At 49.4% G+C, this 22,942-nt stretch overlaps 1 protein-coding gene across 3 annotated transcripts in view; it reads left to right on the top strand.

The window, feature by feature from the left end:
• The window catches only part of PBX3 (PBX homeobox 3), a 102,788-nt gene extending 80,698 nt beyond the window's left edge, over nt 1–22,090 (top strand). For 2 of the 3 annotated variants that reach the window (XM_071574538.1, XM_071574537.1), the window contains exons 3-9: nt 2,821–3,062; nt 6,885–7,075; nt 8,819–8,954; nt 15,282–15,447; nt 16,670–16,782; nt 17,649–17,738; nt 20,517–22,090. In XM_071574538.1, coding sequence (XP_071430639.1) covers nt 2,821–3,062; nt 6,885–7,075; nt 8,819–8,954; nt 15,282–15,447; nt 16,670–16,782; nt 17,649–17,738; nt 20,517–20,609 — 1,031 coding nt within the window. In that variant the 3' untranslated portion in view covers nt 20,610–22,090. The remainder of the gene's footprint in view (nt 1–2,820; nt 3,063–6,884; nt 7,076–8,818; nt 8,955–15,281; nt 15,448–16,669; nt 16,783–17,648; nt 17,739–20,516) is intronic. The other variant, XM_071574539.1, reaches the window with a different exon arrangement.
• Nucleotides 22,091–22,942: the final 852 nt, after the last annotated feature.

Genomic DNA, 22,942 nt, shown 5'->3' on the forward strand with positions numbered 1-22,942 from the left:
AGCCAAGGGGCTGCTGCCGACAAGCCACGTGTCTCACTGGTGACAGAGAGTTCATCAGTTTTGCTGTCCCCTGCCCCCAGGGACACCAGACACTATTAGTTGTGCTGATCTGCTTCGTATAGTTCATAAGGAAAGCTTGGAATTAACACACAGCTTAATTCTTTTTAGAATCAGTTAATCAGCTCATGGCTTTGCCGTTCAAATGAGTGATGCATCTCACTCAGTGGCAGGATAAATGTTGTGTCCCTCCCATCCCTTTGTCTGTGGGTGTCCGTGGACTCCCATGCTCTGGACAGGATGCTTTGGAGGCAGAAGCGTTGCTCAAGATGAAGATGAACAAAATATGCCACTCTCTGTCACCATCCCTGAAGATGCACTGGGTTATGTGTGAGACACCTGAGTGGCTCCATCATTGTCCTCATTGACTAAGTTTCTTCCTGTTGTGCTTCAGGGCCCCTTGCCAGCTCCTGTGGTCTCAGTGCAGCATCAGCTTCTGCTGTAGTGTGTCAGGTTTATAGAGAAGGATTGAGGATTTGGAATATTAATTTGAGTCTGGGTGGATTGTGTCAGTTTGGACAAAGACCTTTAGTTTTTGCCTGTTGATGGGAGTAAATAATGCATCAATTTTACCAAATTATTTTGCTGGAGGTTTTGGCTGGGCATCTGCATCTGGGAGCAGAGTGGGACTGTGATGGGATGCAGGGAGGGGAATGAGTTCTATAGCGGAAATGCAGCTGGGGAAAAACAGCTGGAATAGAGCATGGGAAACATGGATCGAGAAAGGGTCCAGAAGCTAAAAGAAAAAACAACAGTAGAAATCACTGATGAGTAGGAACTGGGAGCTGGCATGGATTAAACCCAGGACATTGTTGAACGTACTGGCAGCAGAGCAGAGGAGTGAGATGAACAGAGCTTAGCAAGGAAGTCACCCCTGTGTTCTGGCACTGTAGGCTGGGAGCTCTGTCAGAGCCAGGGGAGCAGGTCCTGTGGAGTGAGGGGGTGAGGGATGGGTTGGTCTGGGAAAGCCACAGGGCTCCCTTGGCCCAGGGACTGCCCACCCTGCCACTGCAGGGACCCCAGAGTGGGGCATCCTCTTCCCTGGCTGCAGCACAGTGGCCTGAGCTGTGCCAGGAGCTGTCCCCAATACACGTTTCTAGCCCAAGAACATGCCAGGGCGATGTGTGGTGTCATCAGCCCTTGCCTGTGGACCTCTGAACAGGCAACAGAAATAATTTAAAGAGATGATGAGACATTTTTATTATTCCCATGAAATTATATGGAATTATGGTTTTAAATGAAGGTGACAGATTTAAAATGTGTATTTTAGAGCAAAATTAATGCTGTGCTTTCTTGAAGGTTGGCCATGAGGGGGGTCACCTACTGTGCATGGAGTTTGGGACAGTGGGAGTAGAATCTCTTGCTGTTCCCAGAGTGCAGGGAGCACATTGCTGGTGCCCAGCTCCATGCCCAGCAGCTGGTGCTGGCACATCTGGCACAGCCCACTGGGAGTGCACTTGGAGCACACACCACTGCCAGGAGTGGGAACCAGTGCAGGCGCCTGCATGAACCCAAGGGGTGCCAGTGGCAGTGCCCAGGACCCACCATAGTCACAGCACGAGTACCCACTCTGAAACAGCTAAAGAGGTTATGGTGCTGGGAGGCACATGGTGCCTTACACCTCTGATGGAAGCCATAGCTCTGGTGCCTTTGTATGACTGTAACTATTTCTAAACGTCCTTTTTGGTGCTGTTGTTACCAGTCTGGCACTGTGTTGGCCTGACCTGACTCACATATTGTCAGCCCTGATCTGTAGGGTGCAGAGAAGGTGCTGACTGAGCAGTGTTTGGAATCTGTGATTTAAAACAAGAATCAGATTTAGAATGTTGTCTCAAGGATGCAGTGCGAGAGCACTGATGATTCAAACACACACTCAGTATCCCAGCACTGTGACAGCATCCCAGGCCCTGCACAGCCAAGGGAACTTGAATTCCTTCTTATCCAACCCTGTGAGCAGGCTCTGTGGAGCATCTGGAGCCTCCACAGCCTCTCCCACTGTGGCCAGTCCTGAGGGGATGCTCCCAGCTCTGTCTTCACCATTTCCCTCCACCTGTGTGGAGCCAGAAACCATGGACACATATGAAAGTGACTGCATCCATGGGATTTGTGCCAGTGGGAGCCACAGTGTCTTCCTGCTTTCCCCCTGCAGCTTCCTGTAGCTGAGGAGCAAGTGGCAGCTTTTTCTCAGGCATTTTAAACCAACTCTTGGGCCTCATGGGAAGGATGGAATCCAAAGGGTCAGGTGTCCCTAAGAACAACATGGTGCTCAGTTCCATTTGGAAGGAAACAGGAAGCAAATAATTTCTTTTCAAATAAATAGTGCACTTTTACCACATACCTTGCACAAGAGTGATATAACAAACAAGGTAGTGCCAGCCCTACATGGGCTTAGCTGGGTCTTGGAAAACAACCAGAAGGTGAATGTCACTGTCCTCATTTGAACACCCCTCTGGGAGTTCACAATGAGGTGTTTAAAATCCTGCAGGGTCCTTTAGAGGCCTCGTGAAGATGGTCCTGCTCTGTGTGGGAGTGGAGAAGGTCCCACGGCACTGCTGTCCCCCTGCAGCACTGACAGGGCTGTGCCTCACAGGACCAGCAGTGTGGGCAGTGCCAGGGTCATGCCAGAGGCAGGGCTGGTGCCCATGGCCCCCGGGCAAGGCGGGCGCTGCAGAGGGCTCCCCACAGGCGTGCAGCGAGCGGGTAGGGGCTGGGCAGATGCAGAAATACTGACTGTTTTCTCTTGTTCTCTCTTTTCTGCCCAAGGTTTGAGCATCCGAGGAGCCCAGGAGGAAGACCCTCCCGATCCTCAGCTAATGAGACTAGACAATATGCTTCTGGCAGAAGGAGTCTCAGGTCCGGAGAAAGGTGGGGGATCGGCGGCAGCAGCTGCAGCCGCAGCAGCCTCTGGAGGGTCTTCAGATAACTCTATTGAACACTCAGATTACAGAGCCAAATTGACCCAGATCAGACAAATCTATCACACAGAGCTGGAGAAATATGAACAGGTCAGACATCAGTCTCTCAGTTGTTCATGTACCTGCCGCTGCACTCCTCTGCTTGCCAGCGCCCGCTGCTGCCCACTCTGGACCACGTCCCTTCCTCCCCTTCCCCACCCCTCTGCCTGCAGAGCCATGATGGGAATCCGTCAGGCTCTGAGGAGGCACTGGCCAGAGCCAGGACGTGTCTTGCATGCCCAAATGTTTTCTGTTGTCTGTAACTGCCCAAAAGCAGCACCCAGGCCTGTGTTTCTCCCCTTCGCCCAGCCCAGAGCGGCAGAGAGGAGAGGTGTCCATCACTCAGTGCCACCCTCTTGCCCGTGGCGAGGGGCTGCACAACTGGGTCTGGCGAGTTGGGGAGCGCAGGCTGCACTGGCCACCTCAGCCTGTGGGCTCCCAGAGCAGGTGATGGGAGGCTCTGGTGTGAGACTTGGCTGCGGCAGGTTGGCTGGAGCAGGTTGAAAGGGAGTGGGCAGTGAGGTGCCAGCAGAGCTCCTGGACTGGGCGTTGGGACAGGAACTAGGGAAATGTTGGTTCAGGCAGGCACCAGCTCTTGGTGTCTTTGGAGTGAAGAGCATGCTGCAGAAATCTGTGGGTTTGCCTTCACCACTGGAACCTGGTGACCCTCCACATTTGTCACACCAGTGGCACCAGGAACATTTTGCCACATGCTGCCAGGTGTCAGCAGCACTGTGTGGCTTGGGTGCCAGTGGCACTGCCTCATCTGTGCTGCCTCCTTCACAGTGTTGTTCAACTGGTGAACAATAACTGAGCACATACTTGTCAGGGTCTCCTGTTCTCTGATCCCCCAAGGTCCCAGCTGTCCTGTACAGACCCCTGGGCTCTCCTCACCCTGCTGGGTGCGGCCATGGCACTGGGATGGGAATGGCTTCAGACTGACAAGCCCCATGCAGCAGCAGCATGTCTCATACAGTCACAGCGACACAGGATGGGGGCAGATCTGGGCCAGAGCGGTGGCAGGTTGGTGCTTACAGCCGGTTCCTGGCAAACATCCTTGGATTCTTACAAGTTTAATGATGTGGGGGAAGCAGGAGCATTTTTTGCCCTGTAGCTCCATTGACAAAGGTTTCGGCTGAAATGTCACAGCCATCCGTCCACACCGCAGGAAACTTTGGAGGATGCTCAAGTGCTGCTGGAGCAGGAGAGAGAGGGGTGGAGCTGCTCTGAGACATGCACAAATCCTGACACCCAGCCACGTCTGTTCGACAGAAATATGATAATTTCCCAAGCCTGGCAGCAAACTGTCTCCTGCCAGTTTGTCTCACTGCAGTGCCCGAGAGGCAGCCAGGACTTGGCATCTCAGCCTCTGGCACCGCAGGTTCTGCAGGCGGGTGCCCTCCTGCAGTGGGGAGCACCAGGGAGCCCTCGCCAGACACCTGCCCGTGCCGCGGAGTGGCTCCTGCCGTCCTGCCCGCCCCTTGCGCCATCCTGCAGCAGCAGGAACCACAGTGCCTTCCTGCAGATGCTTTCCAGGCTGAGTTTGATCCTGATATTTGTTGCCAGTTAGGGAAATGCACTCAGGAAAGAAAAAAAAGGGGGAAGAGAAATGGAAAGTGTGTCACGCCATCACCCAGCGCTCCCTCACCGGGCGCCGGGAGAAATGGCTGCGCACAGGCAGCGCCTTCCATAATTTACAGCTCCTATAACAGAGATGACATATTGAAAGCTATCTGCTGTAATTACACTGAAATACATTTTTTGCTGTAGGCAAAAGTACTGTAAGGGTCCCAGGCCTCCCGGAGCAGCTGGGAACCCACTTCCCGAGTTCACAGATGTCTCCTGAATTCCCCCCAGTTGGGGTGAAGTGTGGCAGCTCGGAAGGCACCACCAGCCCCAGAGCACTGGCTGCCACCCTGCCCCTAACGCTGTTTTGGGCCATTTCCTCTCTGTTTCCTGTGCTCGTCTGTGCAGTTGTGATGAAACACTGAGGCAGTGGGAGCATCCCTGCTCCTACAAGGTTTCTGAGCAGGTTAACAAGGCCATCACTTATACCCTGACATTATTAATAATGTCTCGGGCACCAAGCAAAGGCCTGAAAAATAGTTCTGGAAAAGGGATCAAGTAGCTCGGACGCTATAAATAAACAAGAGAAATAAGACAAAGCATCAGAGTCTTCTGAGCTTCCCACCACAGTGCTGCATGAGACAGCTTTGCAGCGGGGAGGTGCTGGTGGAGATGAATTAAACCCAGGCTCTCCAAGCAGCTGCAGCCAAGTCTCATTAGGCAAGTTAAGTAAAATCAGGGAAAGGTTTTTACTTCTAAAGCAAGAAACTCACTTTTGATTTGAAATGTCCATTTTTTTTACTATATGTCTTATAGAAAAGACATACCTGAAAATACTTCTGAAGCAAAAGTTGCCATTTTTATTGTACTTTAAAACTGAATTCCCTGGATCTGAAAAGGGGGCATGTGGCAAACTGTGTGGCTGGAATGTCTATCCAGTAACTGAATTCTTGGGTTCTTCTGTATTTTGGGACAGCCAGGGCTGTTATCTGATCTCGGGGGACAACTGCTGCATTTTGGTGCCTGTCCCCTTCCCCCGTGCACTGTGGTGGTGGCAGGATGAGCTGTGAGTGGCTGTGGCACAGAAAGGGCTGTGGCACAGAAAGGGCTGTGGCACAGAAAGGGCTCTGCACCAGGGGCTTGCCCAGCCTTGCACAGCACTGTCTCCAACAAGTGCTGCAAGGATGTAAATTAGCCTGTAATTTACTTTCAGTAGTGTAAAGAAAAAAAAATCACTTTGCCTGAAGTGTATGCATCTTTCTTAAGGGTGTACCCAGATTTTAATTATCTAAATGTAAATACTTAACGAATTTTACTTAGAGTAATGAGCTAAAGTGCACACTACATAAATGAGATGTTCTAATTAATCATGTATGAACTACTGGTTTAAAGAAAAGCTATGTGAATTCTGTGAATGTTGGGCTATTGCCAAATTGCTAATCAGCATTTGCATTCATAGATGGCTTCACTTAATAAGTTGTGAGACGTTCAGCAAATGTTATAGGAAATTATGAGTTTTCAGATGCATCAACTTTTCACTTTTAACTATTTCCCTCACATGATCAATTGAAATTCAGGAGAATCCTTGAAAATGTGGTTGTCAGACACATTACATAGATATTTTGCAGCCTGGCTGTAGAGGGAAAAGGAAAGCTAGCAGAGTTTTTGTCAGGTTCCAGGGAGGGGAAGGCAGGACACCACTGTGCTGGCCCCTTGATCGTGTGGAGCCTCGGATCAGGGGTTCCTGGTGAAGTTGATATCAGTGTGCCATAGTCTGGGAGTGATCATCGAGGAGTTCTTGTGTCTCCCCTCCCTCAGCATCTTGGCCACATGGCACAGGCCAGGCTGGACCACAGCATCACTGAAACCCACCCACTGAGGGGACACACCTGAGGTGCCTCAGAGAGGTCTCAGGTTCCTCAGAGCTGTGAGGGCTGGGGCTCAGGGCTGCCCTGCCCAGGCTTCGCCCACCTCCTCTGAGATGTACCCACTCCTCCTGTTACACCCTGATGCTGCCCACAGCTGGTACAGCTGCTGATCCAACCACTCCTCTGCACTGGGATGTGGGGATGTGGAACAGGATGAGCATGGCAGGAGCAGTGCCACGGTCTCTTGGCTCCCAGGACAGCCCTGTGTCTCCTGCACAGGGTGTGTGGGGTCTGTCCTGGCTGCCTCTGTGCGGAGGGGACGGGGCCACGCGAGCATCCCCCAGTCCCCATCACTGCCTTTCCCTCAGCAGCTGGGTCAGAGCTCATGTCCTTGTGGGACAGCACAAACCCGTGTCTGAGTTCTCTTCTTCTTCCACAGGCATGTAATGAATTTACCACACATGTGATGAACCTCCTCAGAGAACAGAGCCGGACACGTCCCATTTCTCCCAAGGAGATTGAAAGGATGGTTGGCATCATTCATCGAAAATTCAGTTCCATCCAGATGCAGCTTAAACAAAGCACTTGTGAAGCAGTAATGATTTTAAGATCAAGGTTCCTCGATGCCAGGTAAGGCAGAGGCAAGTGCCTCCATCACTTCTGGGGGAGAAGAGACAATTTCTGGGCGGCCCAGGAGAGCCTGGCTGTGCAGAGATGGGTGGGAGAAGCTGCTCTGTCCCAGCAAAGCCCAGGGGCCCTCATCCTTCACCTACAGCTGTTGTGAAAGCAGAGAAACCTGCACAGAAGTTTCAGAAACAACAAGGCCTTTTCTACATATTTTAGTGCAAAGACTGGACTTGCTTTCCCTCCCTGGGACACCGACACTGCTGCTGGAGCTCTGAGCCCATCCCCAGAGCCTGCCAGCTGCCCAAGTGGGCTGCGAGCTCCACAGGCTGCCAGGAGGCAGGCAGGCAGGGTTTGGGAGGAGTGGGTTAATAGAAACAGTCAAATTTGTTTGAAAGCCTACGTGGGATATTGATCCCCAGCCCCATTCCTTTCGTAGGTCTCCTGTCTGCAGAGCCCGCCCGGGTGGGCAGGAGCAGCAGGTGCCTTGCAGAGCCTCCCTCCTCCAGCAGCTCATGCTTCACACCTGAAAGCTGTGAGGAGCTAAACAAGAGCAAAATAATGTTATTAACAAGGAGGTCACTGGCAGGTGTGGGAAATCAGGGTAATTGCAGGCAGTTGGAGGAGATGTCTGTGGAGAGCTCCTGGAACACGAAGGTAGAGCCTGCAGATGCACATTTTAAAGTGATTTCTTTAAAAAGCAGGAAGGTAAATAAGGCAAAATGAGCGGAAGCACAGTAATGAGATAAACATAGCTCTAGGGAGGGAGCCTGCCTGCTCCAGGATACAGTGCAGTTAGCAGCATCGTGATACTCTGGAAGAGCGCGCTGGGGATTGCGCTCGGCTGCCGGCTGGCCTGGGGCAGCGGCAGCGATTGCAACAGCCCTGGGGGAAGGAGCTCCAAGAAAATGTTTAACTGGAGCTTTCCAGAGGATGTTCTGCTGAAAGGAGAGCAGCCACTGGCACGGAGGGATGGCACTGCAGCTGTGCAGGCGCTGCCACTGTAACCTGTGCCGTCTGCCACTGTGTCAAGGGCTGGTGGCTCCCATGGCTGGAGAACAACGTGCTGGTGAGCTCCAAGAGGCTCCATGTTCTGATGAGGTGGCACACCTTGGTGCCTGTCCCACGTGGGGCCAGAGCCCAGGCCCTGCACAGCCCTCAGCAGGAGAGGACACAGATGGGTCTCCCTCACAAAGCTCTGAAATCCACTTGCTGTCAAAAGCCAATTAGCTCAGGGAGGGCTACATGAGGACACGGCAGCATGGCTGTCCTGTCTTATTCCTCTGTGCTCACCCTGCAGAGCTGTGCAGAGGCCCCAGCTGACCTGTGCTAAAGGGAAGGTGGGGAAGGAGGTCTGTCAGGCTGCTGCTGGTGCAGAGGGGCCCAGTGGCTGAGAGCTTTGGGTTGGGCTGCATACCTGGGTGTGAAGGAGTCACAGGCTGGCAGCCAGCTCAGCATCTGCCTCACCTTTTCAGGCACAACACATGAATGTGGTCTGTGCCCCTGGGGGAGTCAGGGGCATCAAGCCAGAGGCAGAGTCCAGACCCATGGGGCTGGGTGCAGGACATACCATTGCTGCCCTGTGCTCTCTCCCATGGTGCTGGGGTGGCCGAAGGCATTGAGGTGCTGGGACAGCTCTGCCATGCATGTTGCTGTGTGCTGCAGCATGGGCACTGCCCCTCATTCGACCCTGAGAGGGACCTGCTGGCACCTGGAGAAACAACTGTGGGTTTTCTTTTCTTATTTCAGACGGAAAAGGCGTAACTTCAGTAAACAAGCCACAGAAATCTTGAACGAGTATTTTTACTCTCACCTCAGTAACCCCTACCCCAGTGAAGAAGCCAAAGAAGAGCTGGCAAAGAAGTGCAGCATCACGGTATCACAGGTGAGCAGTGAGGGGAGCAGGTCCTGACCCCCTGCACCCCACAGTGTGTCAGCCTCCCAGCCCTCCTTGTGATGCTGCCGCTTCTCTCCAGGCTCTGGGAGGTGGTTCCAGGGGAGCAGGTCCTGCCCAAAGCACCTCTGTCATCCCTTCAGATTTGCATGTTGACTTTGATGAGGTTTGCAGAGTGATGAGACACAGCTGAGCTCTCCAGGAAGGGCAGTGTGCACACAGCAGCTGGGGCTGTGTTGGGATAAAAGGTGTGAGTACAGAGAGGAAGACAAAAGGGCAACAAGGTCAGCACTCTACTTCACATCAGCCTTATCTTTGCACAGCACCGAGGCTCCTGGCTGAGCCTTGCTCTGCTCTGAATTCATTATGGCTGACCATGATTTTAGGGGAAGGATGTTTTTTACTGACAAATGTAAAATCTGTCTTTGCAGATCAGAATTTCTTTGATTGCTCAAAATTGTTTTTTTAAGGCAGCCAGAAATTCAGCCTCTTGCTGTGCTGAAGAGTGGCATCTTCCTAGCAAAACTGCATTAGATAGATTTGCTCTTTTTCCCACATACAGCAGCTGTTCCTGTGAAGTTAATGTAACAAAACCAGCATCTCCCCAGGCAGGAGAGCACTGGTGTTGGCTGCAGCTGCTTTCTTTGTGGGCCAAAGTACATGTAGGCTTGGACTGGTGTCCTACAGTGGTGCTCAGGCCAGTGACACCATCAAGCTTTCCTTCAGCAGGAAGCTTCGAAAGCAAAACTCTTTACATTTCTTGTGGCCTGTATGAGAGAAACCTCAATTGTTCTCAGAAAAATCTGGCTCATACAGCTTGGAGAAGGGTGAGTTTGGGTGGCAGAGAAGTGCCTTGGCAGTTTGCAAGTTCTCCAGCCACCCCCTTGCTGTTGTGAGGGCCTGTGTGTTGCTTCCTTCCTGCTCCCTCAACTCTCTTATCAATATTTCAGGTCTTCTAAAGGAACGGTGCCTGTGGCGCGTGTGTTAACTATTAATGATCACAGGCTGCAGTATTGGCATTATTAGCAATGCAACCTTTAGCTTTATAATTAAGACCTGAGCTGAGATTTACTTTATAGGTCTCCACTGAATGCATGAAAAATTCAGGCACTTTATTGAAGTCTTTCAAATGAAAAGCTGCCCAGCTCCCCCAAATTTGTAATTACTTGACTTTGGATGCACCCACAGTACCAACACTGGCAGAGCTGCCCCAGGACACTTGTGTGTGCCTTGCTCTCTCCTTGCCTGTTCTTTGGCACACAGCACATATTGCTCTCTGAGCAGGGTGGGAAGCACCAGTGCCCAGTGCCAGGGGAAGGTATGGAGTGGAGATGGGGATGATTTCTCCCAGGCTATTTACAAAATGGCTGTGGTAATGGGCAGGAATTTTTTGAGGAAAATTCAGCATGCAACTTGTTCCTTCATCGCTGTTGCATCACACAAGGACTGCAGCCCCAGTGGGTGCAGGGCAGCAGTGGTGGCTGCTGGGCTGCTCCCCCGTGCCCTCAGGCATCTCTGCAGCTGCTGGGGATGCCTGGAACCAGCCAAACAGCCCAAGAGCACGTGAGTGCCAGGGCAATGTGGTCTGCAGCCCGACGTTTTGCTGCTGCTTTCAGTCCTTGGCACGAGATGGTTTGTGGCAACTCCTTCAGTAAGTGGTGTCCAGAAGTCTTTCACAAGATCCAAGGCAGCCTGCTGTGTAGTTTGGAGAGGCCACACCATGAGCACCAACTTGAAGAAGCCAAAAGTTCTTCAGCTTTGGTAAAATGTTACTGGGGGAGATGACATGGGAAGGAGCCCACCAGACCTGCTGAAGAGCCATTCCCTGCACACCCAGCAGTGAATTGGGCCTGGCAGGGAAGGGGTTAGTGATCCCACCAAATGGACAGATGAAAAACCAGATCTAGATAAGGCTGAAGTGACTAAAGGAAATGAGATGAAACATTTGAGAAGCCATAACTTATTGCTTCTAGTGCTAATAGATCTGATTTCTTTCTTAATTGGTTGTTTGATAAGATTTAATGTATATGCTGTAGAATGCAGTAGAAGGCAGGCAGATGGTCCAACCACGCAGCAGCAGCGGAGAGCCTGTGACAGGAATATAGGTTTGTCTCTTTAATATTTGATATAGGCATGAATTAGTTGTTTCTTGAATCCATTAGGAAGTCTGAGTGAGCGATGGGAGTAGCTGCACTGCGTCCTCTGCAGGGCTGTGTCCAGATCCTCCGCCCTGCTGGGTGACATTGCCAGCCTGGAGCAAGGGCAACACTGCCTACCCAGCCCGGGCACCAGGGACACAGGGCTGAGGCCTTGGCAATGGCTGGAGCTTTGCTCTGACAAGATGTTATAAATGGCTTGGGAAACCTCAGTATGATATGGGAAAGCCTGGATGTGGGGCCACGTGTCATGTGATGGGAGAGGAGCATTTTTGAGAGAGTGCAAGTGATTGTCTGGTTACTTGAGTTCCTGGTGGATCTGCTGTCAAAGCTAGAGAACCTGAGTACTGTGGATATCCAAATCTCTGATTTCCAAAGGCAATTCCAAAGGTTGCATGATGGTACTGCAGGGTTAGTTGGTGTTTTCTGGATCAAACAGGGCTAGAGTTATCTTTCCTTGTTCTGAAAAGGGTACATATTTTTGAGGCCATGTCACAGAAAAGCTCTGAGCATGCACTGTACAGCAGCCCCACACGTGCTGCTCCACACATGCTGCTGGCAGCAGAACTAGGACAGTGTAGTCCAGAACTCAGGGAATTGAGGAGTCACTGAAAGCCTGGCAGGAGCAGCCACGCAGGGGGCAGGCAGTGGCATCCGAGTGAGTGACTGAGCTACACCTTACTCAGGGCTTTCATGGAAAATCTCCAAGCATGTGTATTTCCAGCTTTGACCAAGTGCCCCTCAGCCTTGTTGTGTCTGGAACCATGCCTGATTTACCTCCTGCAAATGCCCTGGAGGGGCAAAGAGCTGGAAAGAGAAATAAATAATGTTAATGGATGGCTTCCCAAACTCCTTGAGCTGGTGGCTTGTCTTTGATGAAGAGGCTTTGTCCTTTCCCTGGCTGAGCAGGCTTCTCCATTGCCTCTCCTAATAACAATCCAAGGTGTTTCTCTGTTGTACTGTCAGTGCCTTGTGAATACTGGGGGCAGATTCATGGCAGAACATTTTCTCCCCCAAACACTTAATTAGTGAGTGTTTTGGGTCACCTCCCCCCAAGATTAAGCCACTCACTGGAAATCTTGCTGCCATGGAACTTTACTGAGCTGCAAAGAAAATTGTCTCCTAGAATTGTTTCATTGCAATGGGAGATCAACGGTTTCAGTTTTGATACTGATGCTTAAAATAATATGTAGAGAAGGTTTTTCAAGAAAAGCATAAACTATTTATTAAGATGAACACCTCACACAAATTCATTTTTAAGAGTACAGAAAAAGTAATTCTGGGGAAAAAAATGTCCTTAGTAGAGAACATCATCTGCTGCAATTTAGAGCTACTCCATCAGCACGTGTTGGAGGGACATAAACTATATCATTCTCCCCTACCATGGCTGTGAGGCTGATGTTTTATACTTTTGCAGATGAGCCTCTTTGAGGGTGTCATGAACAACCATCAGCCCATCACACAGGCTGGAGAGAGGGCACAGCTAGTGCTGAGAGCGTGGCAGTGGAATAGAGCTGTAACATCTCTCACTGCATAGAACAAAAGAAGGATGTGGCTGACAAGCGAATATATATTTAACATCCTTTTAAGGAAAGGATGCCAGAACTGGTTTCCAGCACCCCTCTGGCCCCTGCTGCTTCTGAGTGTATTTCTGTGAGCAGATTGGTAGGGAGAGCCATGGATGGAGGGATTCTTACCCCTGGACTTCATGTGGGAAGCAAGGGAAAAAAGCTGTAGTGTAATGAAATAGTTATAGAGGTAAAAATTCTTAGGTTTTGATCATGGGCCAAAATTGTGCCACACTGATTTTCAACATAATCTGGTTTGTGCCCTTTTTTAGGTGTGGCACATAAACTGTGTGCTACAAATATGGAAACACAATGGAAAGATTTCTGTGATCCATGAATCTGTAGTTCTCTAATTCCAGCAGCCATGCTCTTGTCTCAGCTGTGTCTTTGCAGAATGAGCACTGATTTATCCCAGGAAATCAGCCACTGTGGAGACACCAGGCAGGCCTGCCCCATCCCAAATCCCACATTAGGCATCCTGATGATTTCAGTAATACTTTATTGTCTTTTTATTTAACATTGCAATTAACATGATAAATAAGGGCAACAGTATTGTTTGAAATCTAACATACAATTAAGCCCAATTAATTAATTGGCCTTCAATGATCAGGAGGAGAAAGATGTTCATTGTTTTTTTTATGTGAAGAGATACTTTGTTTTAATGAAAAATGTGTTGTGAGGCAGCTCATGATGGAGAGAACTTCCATGTTTTGGGTGAGCACAGGGCTGGGTGAGAGGCTGTGTCCCAGTGCTGATGGGGGGCCCAGCACCTGGTCATCCCTGGGACCCTGTCAGTGCCAGCAGCGCGAGCAGAGCGAGGTGTGCTCCAGGTGGGCAGGGATCCTAACTCCTGCCTGGCACAGCCTGCTGGAGCTGTTCCCTGGCCCTGTCCTAGCCAGGTCCTGCTGCCCGTGCTGGTCCTGTGCTCTGGCTGCAGCTGCAGCCCCCACGTGTCCCCACAAGTGCCAGGCCAGGGCCCCGCACTGAGGTGTGTTGTGGCAGCACAAGCAGTCCTTGGGCAGAGGGAGTGGGGCAGGACTGGGGCACCCCTGGGTACTGGGGCTCCTCCAGCAGCCCCAGTGCTGTGCTCTGCTGCAGCACAGGGCGTGTGCTTTGCTCTCAGAAGAGTTCAACATTTCTGGGTATTCATCGGGTTGTGGTGTGCGGGTTAAACATAACGTATGAGCGCTGCTCCTCTCATTGCTTCCAATTAAACCTTGCTTGTTAGTTTAACCTCTAGGTAATCCCATCAAACAATTGATGTCAAGGAAACACTGCCCACAGTGGCTCTGGATGAGTGGCCATTAATTTTAATTGCCTTGATATTAAAGATTAAGAAGTATTGGGACTAGCAGAATGGAAACGATCTGATGTCAAGCAAATCCACACATTGAGGCTTCCCCAGGCTGCTGGTGATATTAAAATTTTACTGTGAGAATTAAATAAACCTTTATTAGTGATGGCTGTTGTTTGATTGGTCCAGTGGCGTCCATAAACAGAGGGGTCTTGCGCACATCCATGGATGATACAGTTGATGTGCAGAGATTCCTCAATTATGATACTGTTAATAAAGCATAATCTGATTGTACACAATAATTATTTGCTGGGTTTCATTAATGTATTATTGCTTCTCTGACTGACAAGGTGATATTAAGTGCAATATATAGAATACAGTGGAGTATTATCTGGGGAGCAGGATGTATAAGGTGCCTTCTGTGTTACTGGCAAAAGCTAGAGGCTTTCCATTAATTGTGGTTAGACAAAAGCTGTGCTGCATCAAATACAGCAGGATTTGCCTGCAGCCTCAGCAGGGTCCTGTCCTGGGCACTGAGATGGGATCACAGCCCCTGCCATGCCCTGCAGCTGGGTGATAACCTTGGGGCTGTTACTGGTTCCTTCCCCTTTACTGCTGGGTTGTTGCAGTTGTTTTTTGTCTCTGCCTTGTTGGCTGTTGTCCGTGTTCCAAACTGCATGTGTTATTTAGGAGCTCTGTTACAGCAGCTGAAGTTAAACAAAACCCCTGAGCGAGACTGTACGAACTTTCCTCAGCGGCTCCAGCCGTGACCCCTGTGTGGGTTAATAGCCAGTGCCCCAGGAGCCAGTTTGGCTTCAGTACAGCATCTTCAAAGGGCCATGACAAAGTGACTTTTCAGCCATTATTGATTTATATGATTCCTTTCATTTTCAGCCAACCAAACTCGATTCTGTGAGTGGGCTGCCAAGGTTGTTCCAGCCCAAAAATAAAGAACAATTGCTCTCACTGCCTGCTCACCCTCGCTGAACTGGACCTTGGTCTCCCCTGAGCAGCTTTTGGGTCTTGCAACAGTTTTGTTGACAAATGGCCCATGGTAGTAGGAGACAATACTGTGCTCAGCAAGCTCCAGAATATGTGTTGCCATTAGACTCACCCATTGTGCCTCAATTTGCCAACAGAGCAGCGGAGCCAGATCTTGCTCACATCCATGGTTACATTTAACTAATCCTGAGCAGGTACAGGTTTGGGGGCTGGTCCAAACATGACATCTTGAAAGGATCCTGCTTTTCCAGGAGAAGTACTTTGTGTCTCTAACCCTTCCCATCTCTCTCCACTGCAGGTGTCCAACTGGTTTGGCAATAAGAGAATCAGGTACAAGAAGAACATCGGGAAGTTCCAGGAAGAAGCCAATCTCTACGCAGCAAAGACGGCTGTGACCGCAGCGCACGCCGTGGCCGCGGCTGTCCAGAACAACCAGACCAACTCTCCCACCACACCAAATTCTGGTACGTCTCCATCTTGGTGTGTTTGAGCATCCCAAAGGGCTGTCTGCCATGGAGGGGCTCCGATGGGGCCCCAGCAGGCTGAGGCGAAATGAGGAGGATACAGCACCTTAGCAGCCCTAATCGTGGCATGGGGAGTGGTCCTGAGCCTCAGGACCTCCAGGCTGGACCACGAGGGCCAAGCAGTGCCGTGGGTGGCCCCAGCGGATCCACAGCGAAGCTCCCACAGCCACACAGGAGAGTGGAGTGGGGCCATGTAATCCCTGCAGTGGGAACAGCTGCCTGGCTCAGGCTTCTGGCACCTTCTTTGTTTCTGTAGATATTTTAAGCTATTTCTCATTCACTGAAAAGGACATAAAATGGGGCAGAGCTCCAAGTCTGGTTTTGTAGAACTGTTAAATTTATTGTCAAGATAAGAACAAAATAGAGGAATATTTTGGTATGTGCTAATTAGAGTTTAAACTCTGAGTTGCTTGAAATGGATTGATGTTATAAATAGAAATCTAAGGATGCAACTTTCATTTGGAGTTGCTCTGCCACATGTTCTGCTGCAGTATTTAAGCATCATCTTGCTGGTGTGTTGATGATATTTTGCAAGTCTGAGCATTGCATTAACCAGGGAGTGTGTGAGGGGGGAGTTGCCTTTTTGGGCTTCAGGGGCAAAGGTTGCCACAAGCACAGATGTGTCTGACAGTATTTGCAGTCAAGTTTTGCTGCGACTTAGATATAAACAACTTTTAAAAGGGAGAGAGATCCCTGGGGAAAAGAAGACTTTAACCAAAAGGAAGTAAGGAAAAGGTTCCTCCTTGGATGCTAATAAACCAACTAATTTGGAACCACCAGCCATTTCCTTTGGAAGGAGACATGAAGCACAGGCTCAAAATGAGCGTTTGGCGATGGCATCTCACAGTGGAATGATCTGCTGGGGGAAAGCTCCAATATGGGAACTTATTGTTGTACAGGATGCTCTTCCAGGGGCCTTCCAGGCTTGCCCAGCACAGCACTCTGGTGTGGGGGTGAGGGCTGGGGCAGCCCCTACCGGGACCCGCCGGTGTTGGGGGCTGGTGGCCACGCTCGCCCCATGCCCGTGGGGCAGGAGCTCCCCCTCTGCTGAGCCCTGCCTGTCCTCTCCTCTCCTGCTGCTTCTCCTTCCCCTGCCCTCAGGTCCTGGGATTATGTTTTTGCAGCTCTCTGTTATTCAGCTACCTAACTCTTTCCTTTCCAGGTTCTTCTGGTTCTTTTAACCTCCCAAATTCTGGGGACATGTTCATGAACATGCAGAGTCTGAATGGGGATTCTTACCAGGGGTCCCAAGTCGGAGCCAATGTGCAGTCACAGGTAGGAGAAATGCCCCCAGCAGGGCCTTTCTGGCAGGGTAGGGTTTGGGCTAAAAATTCCACCTTACTCTGGCTCTATTAACTGGTCTGGGCCTCGCTGCAGAGTGGAGGCTGCATATTTCTGGATGTGGCCTATTCTTACCCCAGCATTGAACTTCACAAATATAAAGGAAAGACTGATTTTTTTCTGATTGAAATTTTAAGCTTTGTGAATGCATTCGGCTCTGGCTTGAGCTCATGGAATGGGATTGGGTGCGTCTGACTTCCATGGACACTGTAAATCCAGTGAAATTTTGTTTCTGTTTTCCTTTCTTTCCCCTTCTGCCACTTTTTTTTTAAAGCCCCTCCATCTATCTTTCATTTATTGGACAAAATTTTATTGATTTGTTCACTCATCTATCTATCTATCTATCTATCTATCTATCTATCTATCTATCTATCTATCTATCTATCAGAATGCATCTGACTGGGCTGTCACAACACACCTCACTGTCAGTCACTGTTCAGTCCCCTCAGAAGGGCAGACTCCATGGTTTCTGTGCTGTGTACACACCATCATCTCCCCCATCCATGCCAGCACGCACAGGCAGGTGAATATTCCCAGCACTTTGCTGCAGACACTTGGGAAGGAGCTGCGGGCCACGGTGCTGGGAGGAAGGTGTGTTTGGTGGTGTGAGAAGCAGAGATGTATGGGCTGTAACGGGCATGGATTGGTTGAAATTCTGCCAGTCAGTCTTGATTGATAAATTTGCCTTTCATAGAAGATGCTAAACCCTTTTGGCTCACATAATTCAAAATGTTGCCTATTGTAAGTGATGATGTTTTAATAGATTTGGAATGATGAATCCTGTCTCCCCTCGCTTCAAGGTGGATACCCTGCGTCATGTTATCAATCAGACGGGAGGATACAATGATGGCTTGGGAGGAAATTCACTATACAGTCCACATAATTTAAATGTGAGTACCCAGGGGAACAGTGGGTTGGGGAGCCATAAGCACAGTGGCAGGTAAATGCAATCATTAACACCTGTATTAATTGCTCTTGCAATAGTGTTGTTTAATATCACATCTTTGGGGATGAACTGCAGAATAGCTTTTGGTGCAGCTCTAAGGCTTGTTAGTGTAAGAAGAGAGAAATTCCAGAGCTGTGTTTATAAGTGATTCAAATTTTTATGTTTCACCTTATGAGTTATAAGGCCTTGGAGAGGCTCCCCTGGCCCAACAGCTGGGCAGAGACTCTGCTGGGCTGTTCCTGCCTGCATCAGGCACCAGTACCAGCTCTGACAGACTCTGAGACACCTTTGGCCATTTCAAGGGTGCACATTTTTCCTGTGTTTGAGAAGAACCTTTGGCCTTATTACTCCAAATGGGAGCGAGCAGTGAGTCTGGCAAACAGATGCCAGTAAATTGAGGGATTATGTGGTTGATGGTGAGGGTGCTCAGTGTCCTCCTGCGGGCCATGTGCTGGGATGTGGCAGTGCCTGCACTGGGATGTGGCAGTGCCCACACTGGCCCCGTGGCTGTGCCAGTGGCACTGGTATAAACAAACCCAGGGAATCTGCTCTGCCTTTGGCGTGGGAGCCCACAGTGAGCACCCTGTGGGAGCAGCCTCTGGGCGAGGGTTCTGTGGTGCAACCTGCTCATCCTTCATTCCCAGCTTGCTTCTCACACTTACAGCTGCAACAATTTAATGTTTTAATTTTTTTAATGTTTCGTATTTGCTTGAGAGGTGACTTTTCTTTGTTTTCCTTTGTGTTAATGGACTCTAAAATGACTGTAGAGAATTCCTTGTCCAGCGATGCTCTCCCCGCACTCAGGGCTCACCCTGGTGATTCACAGATGCTGTGGATCAGGGTGTGGGTGCTGAGCAGCCTCAGGAGCCCTTGGAGAAGGGGAATGGGGACACTCAGGGAGAGCTGCTGCAGCCACAGGGAGGGGGAGGTTTTCCTCCTGTTTTGGGCTGCCTCTTGCCATGAGAGTAAATATTAATGATCTAAAATGTGATTGAAGATGTTCAATTGTAAAGGGAAAAAAGTACCATTAAATACTCAAATCTTTTACATTTGAAATGTCAAATCTCTCTTTTTGGGTTTATAAATAACTCATAATAACCCACAACAAACCATATAAAAAGCCTTTTAGTTGCATTTCTCCTTTTTCATTTAAGTGTTTTGAAATGCTTCAGAGAATTTGCGATATCCTTATCAACATGATAAAATATGAAACTGTGATTGCCTGCAGCATTTTACAGACATGAATTCCATCTTCACTGATGAGGCCTGATAAGGCGCTGTTGTATAATACAGTGCATAATCTCAAACCACCAGAGTAAGGATTAATTTATTTGAAAAAAAGAATGCTTGCTGACAACCTCTCCTCCAGCTGCCAGGCTGAGTAAAAATATTGTACATTTGTTGTTTATAAATTTGGATAAAAGAGGAATGATGTTTACTTCAGATGGAATATCTTTAGACTCATATCTGCACAAGAGTTTTTCTTTCTCTAAGTAGATTCTCCTATCTTTACAAAATAAAACCCCACGATGCCTCCGCGTTTGGAGCAGGGTTTGCGCCTGTTCAGTCTGAGCAGTGAGGGGTGTTGGGGGGTTCAGCCCTGGGGTCGTGCAGGTTGGTGTTGCTGTTAATTTTGCTCAAAGGAACCCAAATCTCTGGGTTTGTCAGGGTAAAACTGCTCTGTTTGCTGTTTCATCTGCAGAGGAGATAATTACTGAGGCTCCTCTCCCCTGGTGCAGCTGCACAGTGTTGGCTCGTTATGACAGATGAGCAGTGTTTTTAACGTGAAACCAGGCTGGGTGTTGGGTTTGAGGAGCTGTGCTGGGGTCCCCCTGCACGTCCCCACGGTGTCCCCAGCCCAAGGTGCTGGCCCAGCCAGGGATGGTTCTGGTCCTGGAGCCCCAGGAGCACATTCCCTGCTAACCCTTCCCTACCAGGCCAGGGGCTCTGGCGGCACAGCCGGGGCAGCTCTCGCGGGCGCCGCAGAGGCCTCCCCGTCACTTCCACTCAGCGTCCCCCAACTCACGAGCCCTGCGCCTCCCTCTTCTTGACTGACATAAAAATATGTAGCGACAAGCTGTCTGCCACAGCCGAAATCTGATCAGACATTGATTCCAGCAATTGCCTCGATTGGCCGAGACAGAAGGCAAATTTGTTCCTGAGTGCTGCTCGTGCTGTGCAGGCCTGAGCGGCCGGGCTGGAGGAGGCTCCGAGTGGGGCTGGAGCGGCTCTGCCTCTGCAGGAAATTGGGAGACCCATCCGAGTCTCCCCTTTCCTCCTGGCAGCCCCACAGGGCAAGTTGGGGAGCCTGTGCAGGAGCCACGGGGGCAGCTCTGGGGAGGGTCCTGCGCGTGGGGCAAGGCCATTCCGAGCTTTGGGAAGTGAGGGGAGACACGAGGGTTAAACATGGATTGCCCCAGGCTTGTCTTCTCAGGGAAAAACCTGAAGTGCCTCTGAAGGGATATGTTCCTCATTAGAGCACGGAGGGTCTCTGCAGCAATCTCACAGTCCTGATTGCAGCCAGCACGTGGCTGAAGGCTCCTGCTTTCCCTGCTCATCCCACATCTCACACTGCCGGCACAGATCCTGCGGCCAGAGGGAGTGCAGGAAGATCCCCCTCCCAGAGCATCTCCCCCTCCCCGGGCTGGCCAGCCCCACACTCACAGCTGTGGTGTAATTAATATGTGCAATGGTATCAATTGACTTGTTTTTGCCTTTGCAGGCTAATGGAGGCTGGCAGGACGCAACCACTCCATCTTCTGTGACTTCCCCTACAGAAGGGCCGGGAAGTGTGCACTCGGATACCTCTAACTAATCTCCTAGCAACACTTTTTCCCTGAGCTGAGATGCCTTGATTAGCGCATTCAGAGTCGCAGGAGAAAAAGGAAAGAGTTTTTTGTAGCCAACCACCTACAGCTTTACTGTAAAACCTTGTCTTATTAGAAAACTTGGTAAATCTGTTTTTTAAAGGTATCATAATCATTTGTATTTATACTTAAAATACACGATGTTAAAAAGCACTTTATCCAATTAGGCCAAGATTTAGCATTGTTTATAGCCCTGTAACTATTTTATCATAATTTATTATCAGCAGTTTTAATGATGTTGGTCTAACAGTTGCCAATTACTTGGCCTTAAGGGTAAAAGTACAGGACGAGCTTAACCTCAGTAGCAAGAGCAGACACAAAGAACCACCTCACCCAAGTTTAACTGTGTGCATATTTCCGTGGAAAGTCAACAGGAATTGCAGACTTTGATTGTGTTTCATCTTTTCATATCTATCACAGAGCTGGAATAAAAGGAGCTGTTCGGTTATTTCGGTTAACAATGGTCGTGTTTAAGAATCCTTATTCGTCACATTCTTGTGATCTATTGTCTTACAAATTAGATTGGAAACCAGGAGCATCTTTTCTTGCTAAAGCCCCTCCGGACCTCGAGTCTCGTTCCTGTATCCTGGCGCGGACACGGGTTGCTCTTGGGAGGTGCCGCCTCTTGCTGCTGGTCTCTGTGCACACCACGACCCGGGGTTTTACAGTACGAGCTGGATGCTGCCCACGCCTGCCAAGGGCTGGTGCCTCTGCTTGGCAGCAAACCACAAACAAAGGAAAAGGAAAGGAAAAAGCACCGTGATATGGAGTGTTGTACATAGTGTAGCAAAAGAGTATTTATACATCTCACCAATCAAACACAGCTTTATTACCTCATGCGAACTCATACAAACCAATAGACTTTCAACATGTTCTGTAGCTTAGAGTGCTCACTTACTACCTCTGAACGATACTCACGCTGTAGTTTGTCTCTTTCTTATCTTTTTGCATCTTGTAATTAACTCTTTGTTTCCCCACGAAATGTAATGTACATTGTAATCTCCTACGAATCAGGGTTGCCTTGGCAACTGCTAAAGAAGCGGAAGTGGAAACATGGGGTCTTAGGTTGGACACAAAACAGTGCAACTGTTGTAAATACTGAGAAGCATTTTGAATGTTCTTCATCTTGTTACTAATCCACGCAGAAACCAACAACTAATTGTAATGCATACAGACTTCCGTATTCGGTACTGTACATCCCCTGGGTGGCAGGGGCCCTTTCTCTCTCTCTTTTGTATTGTATGCGATTCTGAAACTGATTGAGTCATGAAAATAATTTGTGGCAGTGATTCTAATGTATTAAACCGTTTCGTGTTACTTTCTAACTGGATTACACCCTGGATTGAAAAGTCTTCCTCGTGGTAGTTATATGTAGTTTCAAACATGAATAAACTTTTTGCTTTCATGACCAAACATTGGCGTTATTTCTTCCTGCTCAGTCCAAGTCAGCCTGAGGAGATGCATCAGCCTCCAGGAGAGTGAACTGGGCATAGAGCAGGAGCTGAGCATCTCTTTAAACACCAGCAGCTCCTTGTGCCCTCTTGCCCAGAGAGCTCTGGAAATCCTGGGAGAGGCATGTCCTGGGCAGAGATTTCCACCCTCCAGCCCCTGCCTCCACTGCCACCCTGCTCTGCTCAGGAGCCACGAATCAAGCGGAGGCGAAGGAAGGGGCCAGGCCTTTAGATGAGTTTAAAAACCATCATCATATTCACTCTTAATTACAATTTTTATTTAACATTGACTTTGGAGCTACAGCCTCAGCTAGCAAGTCTAATGTGATTATAAAAATATTTTTCTTTATTAAAAAAACTTTTTTGGAAGGACATATATATATAAATGCTAATTTTAAGTCTTTTTAATAAAGTAAAGGTCAATAACAGGTAATAGCCTATTTACCATATCTCAAGGAAATTGACTCACAGGAAATCAAATTAACGTTAATCACTTGCAGCAAATGGTCTTTGATAAATATAACTACTCTCTACTTGGGTTAGTGCAGCTAGACAGGAGGAGCTCACCACACCAGCCCTGGAGCTGCAGCTCTGCTGACCCTGAGGAGCCACTGGCCATCACCTTCCCTTCCCTTCGGCTCTTCAGGTGTTGCATTGGTGGCCAAATGATTATTTGCATGATTCAATGAGCTTGTGGTTCTGTTATCAACAATTCTTGTATCCAGTTATTTTGTCAAATACCTTTGTTCACCTGTTCTCCCATCGGGGTTGTGGCGAGACTGCCCCCCCTGCTCTTGTGCACCAGTGGCTGCTGCTGCTCTTGGTCAGAG

This window comes from Pithys albifrons, chromosome 20 (assembly GCF_047495875.1).
Source record: "Pithys albifrons albifrons isolate INPA30051 chromosome 20, PitAlb_v1, whole genome shotgun sequence".
Taxonomy (NCBI): Eukaryota; Metazoa; Chordata; class Aves; order Passeriformes; family Thamnophilidae; genus Pithys; species Pithys albifrons.